Source organism: Pogonomyrmex barbatus, unplaced genomic scaffold (assembly GCF_055798465.1).
Source record: "Pogonomyrmex barbatus isolate J1 unplaced genomic scaffold, ASM5579846v1 scaffold2, whole genome shotgun sequence".
Classification (NCBI taxonomy): Eukaryota; Metazoa; Arthropoda; class Insecta; order Hymenoptera; family Formicidae; genus Pogonomyrmex; species Pogonomyrmex barbatus.
This window is the reverse complement of record NW_028297116.1, coordinates 4,575,882-4,595,050: the sequence shown is the minus strand read 5'-3', so window position 1 is coordinate 4,595,050 and position 19,169 is coordinate 4,575,882. Positions and strand designations below refer to the sequence as shown.

Sequence of the window (19,169 nt, the reverse complement as noted above, 5' to 3'; positions counted from 1 at the left end):
TCTTTTTTAAATCAAAAAAATAATGGGAAGTGTTAAAAGATGTTATTTTTTTTCTGCATCTTCCTTAAACATAAAATTATGGATATTAGTTGATACTATCAAAAAAATTATAAATATCTTCGAATAATTAAGATGAACGATTAAGCTTTTAAATAATTATTACAAATAAGTTATAAATAATTATTAATAATAAATTGTAAAATTGCAACTATAGATAAATCACTAAAACTAATATAGAAAGTAATACGAATACATGAAAGTAACATAAAATTATTATGTGCAAGTGTATAATAAAAATTTCTTTTGAAAATACATTAATATCGACTTTCGTTAAAAATTTTCAGATAAATAAATCCTTCAAGCAGAAAACTAAATGTGAATTATAACAAATTGGAAAATTAAAGTAGCAATATAAAATAATTTTTCAAAATTAATTCCCTTCGGATGAATCAAAATAGAAATGCGTCGGTAATTCTTCGAATAAAATCGAATGGTTCTTAAATACCCTGCCGGATGATGCACAGCGAGTTTTGTAAATGTCTAACGTTTAATTTCCGTCCCTTATCTCTACATACTTGCTTCGAAGGAGCCGCCGATTAAAGCCGCAGCGGAAGTGGAACCGGGGTAGGGTAGGGTCATGGGGGGGGAGGGGAGGACGAAGAGGTCACCGCGGTGGCGGCTCTCGAGGAAAAAGGGTCACGCAAAATGGCGCGTCGGGCTTTACGAACCACGTAAATAGACGACGGGGGCGGATAACAGGGAGGCGGAAGTAGAGGTGGTGAAGACGGAAGTGGAGGAGGCGACGGCGGTGAAAGTGACGGCGAAGGTGGAGCCCGGGCGTCGCGCTCCGTATGGATCCGCACGGGCGGATTCACGGGAGGGAGGGAAAAAGTCCGCGGTCCGTGCTGGGCGCAGGCGGGATGCATTTTGAGTTGCAAGAACCGACGGGGTTGTACGGGCAAGATGGTGGCTCGATACATGGTTCCTCTCGCAGCAAAAAAAAACTCTCTATGGAGTTCTCGGCGACTTCGAAGATAGTTACGCATCAGATGAATAATCTAATGTTACAATCGAGAGCGAAAGTGGGGATTAAGGAGATATGTTTATTATACTTATGTAAGATATCGATTTTGAAGCTTAATTAGTGATCACGCGGACGTAAACATCCACATCAAGAAGCGATCGCTTTTATTCTATGAACATAATTTTTTTGCCAATCTTCTAAAAATGTTGGGCAAAAATTAAAAAAGAAGAAGTAGAAAAAAATAATATGTAAGAATCTTTTACAGCAAGTTCTAATGTAATCGTTATAATAAATTCGAATTTATTTTTTTATAGTAACATTTCTTATCGCGGCAGCCGTTGGAAATTTTTATGTATTGCACACAATGAGTAGCAACCGTATGTTACACAAGCTAAGCGAACAATATTTACAACGTTATTTCTAAGGCGCTAATAATCAACTGATTCGTCGCGGTTTTATTTCCGAGATAGGATCATCTCGATGACGTTCTCCATTTCTTCCCATTTCAATTCTTCCTCCAGTTTTGTCATCATTTCGAGATTAATCCGATCATTCGTCGCATTCGTCGCATTCGTTCGATTTACAACTATTTCAATCCAACCGGTGCTGTATTTTCTGTTTAACACGTTTACCAGCCACTCCCAGCTGCTTCCACGTATATCTACAAGCGCGTTCTAAAGAAAGTAGACTACAGAAACCCAGATGGTGCGGATTCACCGGTAAGAGGCCAGTCGATGAAGGAAAATGTCGGGGCCGCTCCCGGAGGTGGAGGTGGTGATGGTGGTGGTGGTAGTGGTGGTGGTGGTGGAAACGGAAAAAAAGAGAGAGAGAAACACGGTTGTGGAAAAGGTCTGGGAAACCCGGCCGGGCGACATTACCTCCCGCGAAAGGTGGGCTCGTAGGTGGAGGCGATGAAAGCTCCGCCTCTCTCTCCATCGTGCTTTCCATCGCGTCCGCGACGCGTTTTCCTACTTACGCGCGAGTTCACGCGCGAGAAGCTCGCCCCGAGCTCGTCTCCCCGCAGTCAATCCCGCGAAACGCCGCGAAAGACGCCTCTACCCCCTCTACCCCTCCGCCCTTCCCGTCCCCTTCCGGGTCATTGAACTCTATTCCATCCTGCTGCATGGAAATGAAAACGCTCGGCGTTACCGTCGAACTGTCGGCGATACTTTGTGTTGAGGAGGATAACGTCGTAGATATAGACCGATGGCGGAAACGGTAGGCGATCTTAATAACGGATAAGAGACGAATGCAAGAGACAGACGAATCTACGAAAAAGATGCTGGAAGACAGCTTGAGGAAATTTGATGGATTTCTCGATAATATCCGCTGAGAGATTTACGTTTCTTCAGCGATGAATTTGTACATTCGTGCATTTATGCATTTAAATACATTGCGTGATGCCAAAGTCTAAATTTTTCTTAAATATCAAATTTTATTTAGAGTGCATGAAACATTTTCAAGCTTGTGTGAAAAAAAAAACATGTTCTTTTATTATTTTCTCATTAAATGATATTTTATTTAGTCTTTCAATATCAGATTTCTTAATTATTCATATCTTGTTACAAAGAATAAATTCTTGAATTAATCAAAGGATACAATGGGAGAAATTTAATTCTTATCTTACTACTTTATCTTAAAATTAAATCTCTGGAAAATCCACGCTATTTGCGCAACATCTATCATTGAGGATATCTCAATACAATTTTAAAAATATTACGAATTTCTGTATTTTTTTAATACTAAGTAGTAAAGGAGTAACAAAAATTCTCAAATAATCACAATAACAAGCAATAATAAATTATACAACAATTAATTCAATCTTTTGTTAGCGAGACATATTAAATTGTCTTCGGTAACATTGTAAGCAAGTGGCTTCGAAATTTACGAAGCCGGAACGTGATGCGCACAGTTTGAGCTAACTGTCGAATCACCATTGCGATCATAATGTGAATCAGCGGTCAGGATACAAGAGATCCACGACACATCGACAAAACCGCGACCACACGTGGCAGCCGCTCGCGAGCGTCTGGCACGATCCGCGGTCACGTCGGTCCCCCGGAGGAGGCTGTACGCCGTCGCGGCGGGGCGTGTTTCTCGCTCGACGAACCCCGCGGGCGGAAGGGATGACGGCTCGTGCACGGCGCAAGTCGGCCACCCGTTTCCGACGCCTGCGGACTCGATTCGTACCGCGGGTCGCCGCCCCCTTTCGTCGAAGGGGGGGACAGGCCGCGTCTGAGAGGTCCTTCCGTTCCCCCCGCTCGGTCCCCTCATCCGTGGCACCTTCGCGGGCGTCGCCGCGAAAGCCGGCGGGAGAGAGGTCCAGGTGCGCAATCCTCGCGGCGTCTTCCACGCGTCGTTCCTTTTCGTTCCCTCGTCACTCCCGTCCTCCCCTTTTCCCCCCCTCAACAACGTCGTTCCCCCTTCCAATTGCTTTTTTTTCTTTTTGAGCCATTCTCTCCGTCTCCGTCTCCTGCGAATTTCTCGTCCTCTCTCGGAGAGAAGTAAGATACACACACACACACACACACACACACACACACACACACACACGCGCGCGCGCGCGCGCACACAAATTTAGAGTGAGAAAGGTGCAGCCGACCGAATATTTTCACACACGGATCGCGAAGGTCTGCCAAATTCGATTTCTGCTCGCGTAAGATTAATTGGAGGCGATAAGAGACGGCGAGCGGTGAGCGATAACCGCTTTAACCGATGAGTTAACAGTTAGAAAAAAAGTGTATCCTTAATTTTATAAGTTAATATTATACCGTAGTAAAAGAAGAAATTGGGAATTAGAATTGGGTCTAAGGTTTGCCAACATATGAGTCTCTTTTTAATATTTTTAAATTTTAAAAGATCAATTATTACAAATGTCAATAATCACTTTTGTAAATATTTCATTACTTGTAATTTTTATAATTAGAATTTTCTATTACTTCAAAATTGCGATAATGATTCAGAGATATAACATAAATCTCTTATATTATTTAGATATTAGAATCACATAACTAAAGAAAAAAATTTGTTTATTCAAAAATTAAATATTTATATGAGTAAAAGAATATTTATTTAATTACTTTTAATGAATATTAAAATATCGATATAATAAATGAATATTAAAATATCGATATAATAAATTTTTAATGTTTTTAGATAAATTTTTAATATTTCTAAATATATATATATATTTTTTTTGTCAAGTAGCGAATTAAATAAAAATTAATAAGAACGCGTTACAAAATTATAAAATTGAATTTAAATAAAAGTTTATTTATATATGGCTTGAAAAAATTATCTCTGCTCTTCTTTAAATAAATAGAAGAATATTGCAATAATTTATTGAACGCAATTTATTACAAAATTATATATTTATTTTAAGCAACTATTACATTATTTAATATTGTCCCATTATGATGATGGGTGGCCTTAAAAATGGCCGCGCGATGGTAGCATTTAATCACGTTTACATCGAGGCTCGAGCAAGCTTCGTATCGAGGTTGCATATCAAGTTCTTTCCATTTATCAAGATAAGTAGGAAAGAGTGTGCAATTACTTACCAATAGAGACATCGCAGGTAGGTGACAAATTAATGCTGTTGCGAATACGGCATGCAGCTGCAGCGTTATTCATGGTCTACAGGTGCGATACAAAACGAGGCGACAAGTTACCTACGGTGCACTTCCTGTTGTATGCAAATGCATTCGGCGGGAGCTGCAGCAAAACACCATCGGCAATTTATTTCCGAAATAATCGTTGACAATTGGAACTGCTGTCGACGCGCTTGTAAAACGGAAAGGCCGCTTCCGTTTTTTTTTTCTTTTTTTTTCCCTATTCGTGAAATGCGCGATAAAATTATGCGCTGGAAACGCGACGATTAAGTTGGCAATTATACCTATCTTGCCGCGTTTTCATTTCATCTTGCTATCTTGACACGCGATCTTTTCAATAAGCAACGAAGATAAAAAGCAGAAAGTGCAAAGTGGTTTCAATGCGTGGGAAAGTCTCGAAATGTAATATTAATGAGAGAAACGGTATCGCGCAACGTGAAAAGAATGTTGACTTCGTAAGGCGGTTCTTTTAAGAAATTGAACTCGAAATTATATAAAAATGTATTTTATTTTCTTTCTGTAGAAGAAATATACACCAGACATAAAATAGAAAAGGATGTTTAGCGATGATAATTTCAAAAGTTTAATATTATCTTCTTTCCATATCACACACAAAATTATTTTTTATTTTATATATTGTAACTTTTGAAAATAATATTGTCCTAAATAGTATATCATAAAGCTAGCTTCTCTATCAAAATATCGTTTCTAATCTTTTTCTATTAACTACGACTCAAGTAATGTAATGAAATAGACTTCTTTTTTGAACTTTGAAAAATTAATTTGAATTTTCAAATTTTTCTGTTTATTTCTCTAAATATATCTTTCTTTCTCTTTGTTTCTCTTTCTCTTCCTCTTTCTTTGTCCATTAAAAGATCTATTTTTTATCTGAATTGTTTTAATTATAAGAGAATACATACATTACACGCTTATTGTCACGCAGGCGAAAAATATATTTCCACATAAGGATAATAAACAAAAAATCCATATAATAAATATATTATTTATTTAACTTTTATATTATTATTATTATTATTATAATCAGTTGCAGTATATTTAATCTATACTTATAAAGAAACCGTCAGAACTGTCCTCCACCGATTTGAGTGGGTTTTGAACACATTATAAAATGACATTAAAAAATAAGACATTTTTTTTTAATATGCTTTCTCATGCGTTTAAAACAATCTTTCGAGGCTAATATAAAATATTTGATTTCACATATCGATAAAAATACTATATAGAATACAAAAAATACTCGAGAAAAGAGATATTATATTTCGCATATTTTATAATTACATATCTATTTTCGAAAATGTGTGTTTTTTTTTTTTTACCAATTCTCTTCAATTAAGATTAAAATCGGTCCGTTGAGAAAAAATTGTTTTAGTTTTTAAATATTTGAGAAAATATATATAAAAACATATACATTGTTCTACAACGTGTCTAAAGCTCGGTGAGATAGTTCTGACTGTTTCCTTATTAATAACCAATAATATATAACGTAATGTAATCAGGATCTGACTTGAGTGAGATATGACTGCATCTTTGTGTGTATCTTTGTATATGACATTGTATGTATGTGAGCGTGTTAAATATATATATATGTATCTCTGTATTTGTAAATGTATTTATATTGAATCAAAGGCACAATTGGCGTTTTTGAACGAACAACAATAATTGACCTACGTGTTTTTCTGTATCGTCGTTTTAACTCTCGTCACTTCTACTCATGACTCTACTCTATTTCAGATTCAACAAAAATCGTCAAAATTCTGACGATGTCAGAATTGATCTCCAGAACCTTGGAAAGATGAACGAGAATTAACTACGTCAGCAGAGAAGTCATATCGCGCTTTTGGATCGTCGGCGTCATAATTGTCTTCCGGAGCTGCTATTCTAAAAAAAAAATCGAGATACGTGCGTTGTATCGGGCGGATCATTTTTTTAGACATACATTTTGCCAAATGAATAACAATGTTGAATTACTAGTTTGGCACTTAATTCGTTTCTGTATTCGACGAAGTTAAACGTGAACTTGAAGACCCGTGTAACATACAAACGAAACATACGACGCATAGTTCTATTTGATTAACCATTGTTGCGATTGCAACAACGTGTCGCGTCTGGTCTGGTCGATGCTGGTGCGGCTTAAACTTCGACCTTGTAGGGCGAGCCGGGGATATGATCGTCGCCCCATTTAACGATCACGATGTACTCGCCCCGTTCGCGCACCAGGTAACTCACGTTGTAGTTGTTACGGCCTGTATGCTTCACGTAAACTTCCTCGCACGGTCCCTTGGGTCCATACACCCCAACATACAGAATGTTGTTACCTGCAATTACGACATTTGATTAGTATCGATTAAATCAAGATAAAAAATTTAATTAATTTCCAACATTCTCAAAATTGTTATCTCGATTTGCAGTGACATAGAAATATAAATTAGCAGCGCGATAGAGTAACGATGCTGCTCAGAAATGCTTGCACATAATTTTATTTTACAGAGAGGAATGATATGATCGACGATTGCGATTACATACCGGCATCTCCCGCGTGAACAGTGAACTGATTTTGTTTTCCTAAATAAGCCTTCTTGAGGCCCATGCCTTTGCTCGTCACCTTACTCGCGTCGGACTTGAATAATGGCAATATCGGTCCGGTCTGCTTGCTCTTTGATATCTTTTGTACGGTCTCGACGACGATCGAGCTTGTCTCTTGCGCGCCTCTCTCCGCCAAATCCGCGCCTGCGCCAACAGACAGTTTTTATTTTATTTTTTACAGTGCATATTTTAAGAATAATTTATTTTTAACATCGCGGAAAAATGCAGGATGGAGAATCGCGCACCTGTGCAAGGAACCTTGTACGGTGAACCTACGATGTGGTAACCGTTATACTTGATGCTGATGTAGTAATCGCCTGGTACCAAAGGCGTGTATCTGACCTTGTAGCCCTCCTCGACCTCAGTACAGTCCATAGCGACTTTGCTGGGTCCATCCACGGTGACGCCTAAGGCACCGCAACCCGCGTTGCAGGTGTCGATGATGAAATCGGTCTTCTGACCGGTTTTGATCTCCTTCAAACCGTTGCCATAGGCGTGCAGGGCCGCCGGATCGGCGTCTACTTTCCCGACCTTGACACGATACGGACTGCCCGATATGTGCACTCCATTGAACTTGATGTGGATCTGGTGAATGCCATTCTCCGTCGGCATGAACCTCACCGAGTACGTGTCCGCGTCGATACTCTGGATGAAGCAATCATCTTGGATGCCACTCGGCGACACGATCTGAAAGGATAACGAATCGATTAATTTGATTTAGAAAAACTCCCAGCTAAAGCCTAGTACCTTATCGATCTCTCATAAAAAGCGTACAAATATGAATATTTGAAAGCAGTTCTCTTTTACAAATTAATAATATTATTCTGCAATCTAAGGATTTAAAAAAATTTTTTTTCAAGAGCTAGATATTATATGATATAAAATTTAATACTTTTCAAACTTTGGAAAGTTAAGTTGCAAAGAGCAAACCAAGTTAAAGAAAAGTAAAATGTCGTGATTTTTCCAATGGGCGACCACCGAAGGAGAGCCGTTACGAGGATGACGCTACCGCTTTGTGTCGAAATCCTCCATGTGACTCATCCAGCTATGTACATATGGCGAACAGTAAAAATACGTTCGCGGTCCCACCTACGCGGTCTGATGTGGCGGCGATCGTTTCACAAGCGCCCAAGTTATTTATATTAACCGCACCTCCGCCTTCTCTCTTTCGCAAGGCGATATATCGCGGCGAGCGAGACATGTCGCGAAACATGTTACAGCTCCTCGAGTCGCCCTTGTTACCAAGGACGGAGAAAGGGCAGTTTACCTTTGCGTCCAGTTCACCCTTGGCGCCGTTCTTGCGCACCAGGAAGGTGCACGGTTTGTCCGGCTGGACTCCGCTTTCTGGAAATTGCGCGACCTCGAGCTTGTGCGCGTCGCCCATCGCCGGCGAGATGTAAACCTTGTGCGGCGAGTCGGGGATGTGCTGATCGTTGAATTTGATTCCCACCCTGTATTCACCTGGAAGAGAGCGACGCGACGCGTTAAATAGATAAATTAAATAACGTAAAAATTGCGCTAAAAAATTATACACTTTTTAGCGCAATTTTATTAATCATATTAACATTAATTATATTAATTTTATTATTATTTAATGCTAAAAAATTGTTAATAGTAAACACGGAGCCTCCCTATTGAAGAAATAAATATAGTCGATTATTATCCAGTTTATATTGAAGAAATAAATATAATCGATTATTATCGACAGAAGATATATTATTTATATCTTCTGTCGTAATTTAAATTAAGATTTTTAAGCGGAATAATAATTTGTGACAGTTCACAGTATAAAATAAGAAGAAGGAGAATAAGATATATCGCAGACTGTTATTTCACAACTAGGACATTTTCCCATTAATACAACTAATATTTGTGATTGTATCAAGAATATCTTGGTAACAAGATAACAAGGTGGCCATGTTAATTATTTGTGCAACACGGCAGTTAAATAAAGTACAAAACTTTTGAAGGGAACTGTTTTCTGCTCAACGGACGAAGAAGGAAAAATCTGTGAGAACATCCGCGCGCCTAAAAATCGAACTAACCATCGCTTTCCTGAGATTCCTGCTGCTCGTTTCCGGTCAAGATGATCTGCGTGGTGGCTGTGAAGGTAGCCATCAACTTCAAGCTACGTCACGAGTTTCGCCGGAAGTGAGAGTTCGAGAGTTAAGAAATCGGGTGAGAGTCGGCTGGGGCAAACGAGAAGGAAATCAGGGATAGTCGAAAGGATAAAATCGGGGAGGGGGAGGAGGAACGGAAAGTGCGAGAAGAAAAAGAAAAAGGAACAAAGAGGAAGTAAAGGGTGGAGAAAAGAGAAAGAGACGAACGATCGCAGCTGCAGCCGAAGGTTGGTCGCGTACCACTATTTTTCCCCGAGTCGATCCTGATCTCGATTCGTCAGCGAGCTTTCTCCCCCCCTCGTTCTCCGTATCATCACGTTTCTGTTTTGCTCGCGCCCCCGTGCCCCCGTCGATCCCCCCACCGCGTCGCAGCCCGCTCCCACGGGGCCCAAATATAACCATCGCATGCTAATCCGCGTCCAGCCGCGAGTGGCCAACTGCGGGGCCAAAATATAGATCCACCTTAACAAATATAGACGACGATATTTCGGGATCGGAACCGAAAGGGAGAGAGGGGAGGGGAGGGATGGGGGGAGAGAGAGAGAGAGAGAGAGAGAGAGAGAGAGAGAGAGAGAGAGAGAGAGAGAGAGAGAGAGAGAGAGAGAGAGAGAGAGAGAGAGAGAGGAGTAAACAGGCATAGACCGACGATGGATCAACGAGCAGCCGAGCTGGATTCATTAACACTTTGCGGATAGCCGACGTTGATCTGCGTCCGCGGTTACGGTGTGTATGTAAAGCCAACCGCACATGGATACAGGGTGTCATCAACAAAAGCTGTTTCAATGGCGAGTACTTAAACGAATTTCAATTTGTTGAAAATTTGCAAAAATATAATGGCGTCAATGTAAGATCGAGAAGAGTTGTCCATTGCGTTAGTCTGCCTCATCAAGCCACTCGTGGCCTCAATATAAAAAAAAAGATCTTTTTTTTTTTATAATTATTAGATATTCTCGGTTCTCTTTTAAGAATATTAATAATAAATTAATTAAGTTTATGTCGAGTACAATTGTGAAACATAGAATAAATGTGAAAAGATAGTTAAAGATGAGTATGAGAGACAATTTCAGATGGAGTCACGTTCTGTTTCATTCAGAAAATATCGATCAAATATCGATCGAACTGGGATTAAATTTGCGCGTATTAAATTCAACGGGCGTTGAATTCGCTTCATGGATGACTTAGCTCATTCGGATATCGTCGGCGATCCACAAAATTGTTGTGCGGATAATTTTGGTCGAGCACTCGTGAGTCACTCGGGCGACAGTGTGCAATCGATTATATACGTGCGGTGAATAGTCCATCGTGGCACAAAGTACACGATCGTAAACGTCTGTCAGGAATGATTTAACGAATAAATCTGTACATCTTTAGGGACTGATATTACTGTCTCAAGACGCAGATGGACAATCGTGATGGTATACCGGCCAAGAAAATATATCAACATACAGCGAGTGTCTTTGCCGTTTGCATTTTGAATGACAGACTGGTAATTTCTAGAGATTTCAAATTGTCAGCAGTTTCAAATTGTCAGTAATTAACTCTTTAACGCGCGTACAATGATTGACTTCAAAGGTAAAATGTTGTTTGAGCTTTTCCTTAGATTTTACGATGATCAAAACCACTGCGCATAGACAAAAGACGGACCAGCTTACCAGGTTCACTAACGACGTAGCTGACATAACAGCTGCCGTCTTTGCGATCCTTAAAGTCTATCTGCGCCTTGCTGGGTCCCTCGACGGAGACGGCGAGGGTGCCCGCACCCGCCTCCCTGGTCCAGATGTTGAACTCGCAGGGTTCGCCTTGCTCTCCTCTTTCCAGACCGGGTCCACCCGCATGAACCCTATGGGCACCGCCGTCCCTAAGCGGACCCACTGTGAACTGGAAGGGCGAACCGGGGATATGCATGGACTTGTAACGCACGGATACCGTGTGCACGCCAAGCTCCTTAGGCACGAACGCCACCGCATAGATGCCGTCCTCGGCCTCTTTGATCTCGGCGTCCTCGGTGACGCCGCCGGGTGACGTAACGGTGGCGGCGAGGTCGAAGGACGTGATACCGGGCATCTTGAAGGTCAGCTTGCACTGGCTGCCGACCTCCGTGATCGGCACAGCCTCTCGTTGCCTCTGAATTTTCTCCCTCTGCCGATTGCTACCCTCTCCGCTGACCTTGACGGTGAACGGCGAGCCTTCGACGTGGTGGTCCGCAAACTTCAGATTCATGATGTAATAGCCAGGTTCGGTGGGTTTGTATGAAATATTCAGGGTGCCGTCCTCGTTGTCCTTGCACTGAATCTCGGCCTTGCTCGGACCCTCCATCGAGAGGGAGAGACCGCCAAAGCCGGCGTTCCTCGTGTCGATCGAGAAGTTGTTCTCCACGTGGGTCTTGCCCTCTTTCAAACCGGGACCTGAGACTTTAACCTTCTTCGCGTCACCGACCTCGCGGTCTTTCACGTCGATCTTGAATGGGGAATTCGGTATGTGCTTGCCCATCCTCTTCACGCTCACGATGTGCTCGCCCGCTTCACGTGGCGTAAACGACACGCACATGTTGCCGCTCGGCATCTTCTTCAAGAAGCAAGGCTCCTCCAGACCACTGGGCGCCGTGATGGACGCATTGAGGGACTTGATATCGGCGTCCGACACTTTACCCGGTAGTTGCACCTCGCTGGAAGAACCCACAGAGATCTGGTTTCTCTTGCGACCTTCGCCTAAAAACGGTATTTAATTTTTTTTTTGCATGAGTATAAAAAATTCAAGAAAACGTTTGGAAAAAAATCATATATCAAAATTCGAATTTTAGAAACAAAGAATTTGATATATATTAATAAAATCGAAAAGATCATTAGAATTGATTATAATACTGAAATAATAATTTTTTATTTGATAGCCTGATTTCTTAATTTGCATTAACAAAATATATATATTTCGAGATAAGTGAAGACACGATCCTGCTGCACTTACCTGTAATTTTGGCGGCAAAAGGACTGCCCTTAATGTGCTTGTCGGCAAACTTAACGGTGATCTTGTATTCTCCAGGCGCGGTAGGCAAGTAAGACACCGACACCGTGCCATCCTTATTATCATGGCAGCATATTTCGGCCTTACTAGGCCCTTCGACAGCCAGCGAAAGACCACCCGCGCCAGCGCCCTTCGTCGAAATGGTGAAATTTCCAGGTTCACCGCAGACGCCATAGACCAAACCTGGTCCATATGCCGTTACATATCCACTCGCCAAGGAATCGACATGGAATTTAAAGGGAGAACCTGATAACCAAATCGTATATTAATACAAAACATTGCGGGAGGGAACATTTGTTTTTTAAATAATTTTTGCAAGATTTGCAAGATTTATTAAAAATAAAAGAGAGCGTTAAAAAAAGTTATTCTGTAAAATTTACATTTGTACAATTGTATTATAACTTTAAATTATAGCACCAATATAACGAGAATAAATATTTATATAAGAAAATATTTTTTTACTTGAGAAAGAACGTAATTGGGAAATATTATATTTAATGATGGACGCGTGAAGTAAATTAATTTGTCGGACGGGGAGATTTATTATTAGCGCAAATTGGCGCTCGCGAGCTCCATTACACGGGGAATGAAATTTCATATAGCCTCTATGTTTCAGGATCGCGTACGCGGATCGTAACGCGTATCGTAGATTAACGCGTTATTCTTGGAAGCTCTGCTTGGACGATCTCGGTATGATCGATCGCGCCTCACGATTGCGTAATCGCCGTTAATTTGCGGGGATGAATGGATTAACTTACCCTGGACGTGCTCGCCGTTGAATTTCACATAAATCTCGTGGAGGCCCTCTTCCCTTGGCTCGTACTTGATGGATACCGTACCATCGTGGTTGTCCTCGATAACCGGCTTGTCCACGTTTCCGCTAGGCATCTTCACTTCGGCTGAAAACGAGCAGAGTAGCGTTCATCAGGCGCATCCCAAGGATATCCGCCGCGCGACATAGTTTCCTCGACTGCGCCGCGATTGGTTGGCACTGGTTGGCACAAAATTGCAGCTTTCGCACCCAAACAAGATTTCATATTTCAAAAATAACTGCTTAATGTTTGTGTTTGTCATATGCGTTTTCATATGCAAAGATACACAGTAATATCTCTTTGTGCATAAATAATATTTCTCTAGAAATAGAAGTAACATTTATCAAGCCTGAAGTATGATTTTTAGCAGTTAAATTAAATTTCTCTCAACTCTTGTTGGTACTTATTGCCTTAAAACGTAGATAGAGGAAAGGACTATCAACTTATATCTTACATCTAGAAAATTTGCATATATCCAAAAAATATTAATAAAAAAAAAAATAATTATGTTTTATGGATCGGGATATTTTTTTTTTTTCAATCAGAAAAACGCGTACCAGAAAAAGTTGCATGCGTCGTGCAGAGTTTTTTTTTTTATAAAGAATTTAATTTTGTCAATCAAATATTTGTAAATTTATGATGGATAAAAATGGGTAAAATTAATTAATTTCTAAAAGGTCCCACTAATAAATTTGATGTAATTCAATTACGACAAGTTTCAATGAGTTTCAAATATCAATTGCGTTTGGAATGTATTGAAGACGAATTGCGAGAAAGTTTTCTTGAAGGAAAAACCTTTTTTTGTGTGAACGTAGAAAATACTCTGGAAGATGAGCGGCGCGAAGTCAAGCCCGGGTCCTGGAACTTCCTTTTCTTGAGTGCTCTTGGCGTAGCAGATCGGTCCGCGTTCGGCGCGATCGAATTCGCTGCAGGATACGGTCTTTAGCCAAGCTCTATAGAAGGTTGATACCTCCTGCCATGTGGCCGGTTTCTCTGGTTCTTTTTCTGCCCAAATCATCTCCAACGAGTACACTTTAGGCTCGCGCGGATTTCCGTTGCCGTTGACGCACTTGACGAACTACCGTGACTCAATCGTGGAGTCGCACCGATTTTATTCTTGATCGCCGCAAAAATTGATAACCGCGTTTTCATGCAAGATAAAAAAATTACATATCCGTCTCATCAGAAGAATTAATAACGTAATTTTATTTCTATAATTATTAATTAATTAAGAGATTACATACACCTCGACCTGGTTTACAAAATAGCTTCTTCTTTTTAATTAAAAATAATGTTTTACCTTTTTGGCTTTGCTTCGCGGCCAGACGCGCTACTTTTATTTTACGCAAAGAAAAAAAAAAAAATGTTAAATGTTTTTCAAATGTACAAAAGCTTAGATCACTTTTAAATATCAGCCCGGATGAGTCAACATAAACGAATCCAGTTAGTCGACTGTCACGTGCAAAAGGCAAACACTCCGAGGACAAAATCCCCCGAATATATAGATCGACGTCGATAAATCTTCCGCGACACCGGAACGTTCGCGCTAAAAAAAAATCGAGGGTTCCCCGGGGGGGGGGGGGAGGTTCCGCGGGGGTGACCTAAAGAGACCGGCCAACCGACCGATCCATCAACCGACTGACCGAACGGTAACGTCTTCCGACGTTCTCCAGCGATCTCGTTCTCGAGATCTCCAGCTTGATGGCGGCTGTCAATCGACCTCACGAGGGCGCATCTCCGGCACGACTGACGGTGGCACGGGCACCAAAGTCGGTCGGCGGCGAGGACGATGAGAGAGAGAGAGAGAGAGAGAGCTGGCCGTCGATCTGCCCGGGTGATCTTTTTTCCAGCGTTAGCTACCAGAGGCCGGTTTCGTGTCGCCTGCCACATTCGCCAGTCTGCCTCGTCTATCAAATATCCTCGCCTCTCACTCTTTCTCCCTCTTCGATGACCTCGGTCTCTCTCTCTCTCTCTCTCTCTCTCTCTCATACTTCGTCTTTCTTTACAAAAAGATCTATCCCTCTCTATCAGTCGCGCCACACATATGCAGACATATGCAGACATATCATCAACAGTGACATACACGCCCGTGCACGCATACAATCCTACGAGTGAACCTATGGAGGTTTACGCACGCGCTAATCCGAGGATTCTGCGGCCGCTGGTGGGAGGAAGCGGATGGTCGACGTCGCGGCGCCTGCACCTGGTGCGCGAAAATTTATGACGCAGGTATATTGATGTGTGGATGGATATTTTATATACATGCGGGCTGCGCGTTGTGGTAATCGCGGTTCGCCGAATCGCGGACGCGGGATGGATCGGTTGCGTAGCTGGTTACGCGATCGGATCAACGCTGGACGGGTCGGCTCGATCGAGGTAACGTAAAATCGGGAACGAGACGATCATCATTAGACGCACACACGAACATGTTATTGCCGGACGTCCCGGCACACGCCTTTGATTGCTGAAGGAGGAAGCTCGAGACTGCTTTTGAAACATGATACTTCTCCTGGATTAACTAGACAAATTACAGCTATTATGTCTTAAGAAGAAACATCTTTTGAAAATATATATATATATATATATATATATATATATATCTCCTGTCCTTTCCTCAAAACAAAATCTTAAATTCATCTTCCGATGCTATGTGAAAATTAGAAGAGATTTCATTGATTTGTTGAATAAATAATTTAATAAATATATTAATGTTAACATTTATATAACTATAATTTTATAATTGAAAATTTTTATAATTATAAATTTTTATAATTGTAATGTACATGTTAACATTTATATTTTACATCTCGCTTTGAACCACTTTAATAATGTAATAAGATATGCAGATAAAAATCTGTTTTCAATTTCGAGTGAACAAAGAAAAAACAGGAAGAGTCGCAAAGAAATCTCCCTTAACGCACATATTCTTAAAATAATCCTGCATATTTTCTTCTGATTCTTTTCCGTTTCTTCGCGCTCATCTTTACAGGGGGTTACGTAAATTGTTATCACGTGGAAGGAATCCCGGAATTCTCAAGATAGACAAATCGGAGATTTGGGCGCATAACGTCCCGGCATAACGCTTCCGTGATCGCCGTTTCGTTTACCGAAGGAAAGCGTCGTGCAAGCGATCCAGTTTGCATGCGAGGCGCGCATTTAATACACGCCAGAGCCGCTATGATGAAGAGGATTTGGGGTGTCGGCCGGGTCTGACTAATTGCGGACAGGCGTGACTCTCCACCGTTACAACATTATTCGCGTGTCAAAAGTTATCAGCGCGTGTCGGCGCACGTCCAAAGTCATCGAAGATATCAACTCCGCTAATTTCCGCTCAGAAAATCAATGATTTAATTTAAACAAGTGACCTTCCAATCGAACGACTTCCGTCTTTGCATTCCCATATACAATTTACGCTTCGAGAAATAAAAATAAACATTTATTTAATGAACTGGAAATGCGGAAGAAAGATCGCAACGGGCAACTTCCAGCAACGAGATATTAATCTCTTGGCAAGGTGTAAAACCACCGTCCGGAATGAAAACGCGCGAGTTCGTCGACCGAAAAATCGAATTCCAGTTGAATTTCGCGCGCCGGGCGGTGAAGAGGTCCGCCTGGACCGGTGGACGAAGAAGCAGGCCGTGGACGTGGGAGGGATTTGGTCTTTTTCTGGACCCGCTATCATCCTCGGCCGTTCGGGAATCTCGAGGCTCGGCTTCGGACCAACCACGGGCACCCGCATCCGGAGCCACTTAATCACCCAATATTAATATCGCGGACAGTGCGTCGCGCTTATCCGACATACATACCGTCCTTTCCACGCGCCGGCCTGTCCAGCTCGCCATATTTTTGGCAGGGTGGTGAATAAAGCGCGAATATGAATCCGTCGTATGTCTGTCATTTGACTGGCTTCCTGAACGCGCGAAACGTTGGTCAACCGCGAAACATTAACGCGTAATTGAATCGCATTACTCGTCGCCGCTCGCTTATTTATCGGAATAACATCGTCCGTCAAGAGTAAACTCTTTCGCTCATCGCATAACGCATATAATGTCCACAATGCTAAGAAGTTTACCGTCTTCCTACTCACTTGGCTAAGAAATATCAGAGAAATTTTTATTTAATTAAAAATTATTATTATATTTATTTAATTAGAAGTAATTTTTTGAATCCTTCAGGTAATAAATTTAAAGCTTGATTAGTAATTTAATATCATTTGCAGATTTTAATTCTGTTGCTCCATTTATCTAACGACAATTGACTTATCATCCTAGAGTTTCTGATTTGATCTCAAAGTGTTAGACGTTAGCTGCATGTCGTTGGTCATTAATCAATCGGACTCATCAAGTCATCAAGTACACGCGGGTACGAGAAGTCGAATACGCACTGCGAAGCGCACACGCATGATTAATGATGATGCATCCTTCCGTCGTAATGTCTCTTAAATAGGTACGTAAAGTTGACTTACGCATTAATCATTTGCGGGGAAAGGGGGGAAAAAGGAAATTTCAATCACAGAAAAATTTAAGAGGGCGTAAAACGCGCCGCGTCCGTCTTGGATGGAAGAATTCGCGTCGTAAAATCTCAGGAGAGCAACGCAGCCGCACGTTGCGCAGTAAAATTCAAGATTTATTTCTGCGCAGCGAATAGGTTCCAGCCGTACGTTCGACTATTGCTAGTTAAACTAATAATAGAAAATAGACTAAATAAACTAACTAACCGTGAAAATACTATGTCCATATTATTTACAGTTCGATCACGTCGAGAATAAGTTTGTTTTATTTTATGTGCAACCAAATTATAAAACAAATCTGTCCATCATAAAAATACGCCAATTTCGAAGTATATATCACTAAACATAACACCTGTTATATTTATAGAAAAATTTAATTTTTTAATTAGTTAAAAATTTTTCTCACGATCAAATCTTTTCTCATTAAATAATTTAAAATTTTGTTTAAATGGAAAGCAAAGTACTAAAGAGAACGAGCTATATCGCTTAGATGAAGAAAAGTGTGTCGTTTACAATGTAAGCTAATAATAATAAGTCAGACAGACCGAACTCTGTCCAATATTAATTAATTTTAACCAGATTTAATTAATTTTGAAATTTATTATTACTGTAGGTCACGTTCTCAAGTTATCTAGACGCGGTAGTACGAGGCAACATTAAGTCATACATCGCATTACTGCACTATGTGTTAAAATTACAAAATATCTATGTTTTTATAAAAAAAATTATTATTAATACTTTATTCTATCCTATAAAAGAGAAAGATGTTAAATCGTTAAATTAATACCACAAAGATTTTCGTATTTCCTAGTGTCCAACCAATCGTAGCATGCGATCGAAATTTATCATATAACAACCATATGGCATCATATTATATAATAATTATTATTAAAAGATCTTTCAGATTAAATTTGAAATAAATAAGGCAAAACACAAAATTTTAAGAAAATTTAAAGAATTCCTGAAATACGGAAGGAAAAATACTACTTACAGGTAACTGTGCCACCGCTGGCAATAGGTAGAGGAATGGAGTTCAATCGAATAAGGTTGAAGTTTTTCTTCGATAATTCTTGCTGACTGCTACGCTTTGTAGTAACAGTAGAGCTCTCTTGTAAAGTTGAGCTGCTGCGCTGCTCGACAACGTGTTGATTCTGCCTCTGCCGTGACTTGCGACCTCGTTGTGTTTTGTGTGTGCTATGTTCCCGATATTCTTCGGATGCCTGAAACGTCACGTTGAGATTGAGGGAACAGTTGACAACATTAATATCTAAATGTTCTTTAGCATTTGAAATTTGAAACATTTTAGACCACAAACAATTGTATATTTTTTTAAATAAAATATATAATAATCTATTGTGCAGTAATTGATACAATAAATATATTTTTCGACAATGTAAATAATTGCATTTCAGCTAAATATATTAAAGCGAAATTTGTTTATTTTTTTTTTTTAAATCTTTTCTTATTTTG

The 19,169-nt window shown here is 40.5% G+C and overlaps 1 protein-coding gene across 8 annotated transcripts in view; it reads right to left on the bottom strand.

The window, feature by feature from the left end:
- Positions 1-5,624: 5,624 nt before the first annotated feature.
- Positions 5,625-19,169, bottom strand: part of cher (filamin A protein cher) — a 44,361-nt gene continuing 30,816 nt past the window's right edge. For 7 of the 8 annotated variants that reach the window (XM_025217329.2, XM_011632840.3, XM_011632839.3 and 4 more), the window contains 8 exons: positions 18,691-18,919; positions 13,136-13,276; positions 12,321-12,623; positions 11,012-12,067; positions 8,507-8,700; positions 7,485-7,926; positions 7,180-7,383; positions 5,625-6,971 (listed from right to left, as the gene is read on the bottom strand). In XM_025217329.2, coding sequence (XP_025073114.2) covers positions 6,787-6,971; positions 7,180-7,383; positions 7,485-7,926; positions 8,507-8,700; positions 11,012-12,067; positions 12,321-12,623; positions 13,136-13,276; positions 18,691-18,919 — 2,754 coding nt within the window. In that variant the 3' untranslated portion in view covers positions 5,625-6,786. Of the gene's footprint in view, positions 6,972-7,179; positions 7,384-7,484; positions 7,927-8,506; positions 8,701-11,011; positions 12,068-12,320; positions 12,624-13,135; positions 13,277-13,984; positions 14,949-18,690; positions 18,920-19,169 lie in introns of those variants that run through there. The other variant, XM_089077086.1, reaches the window with a different exon arrangement.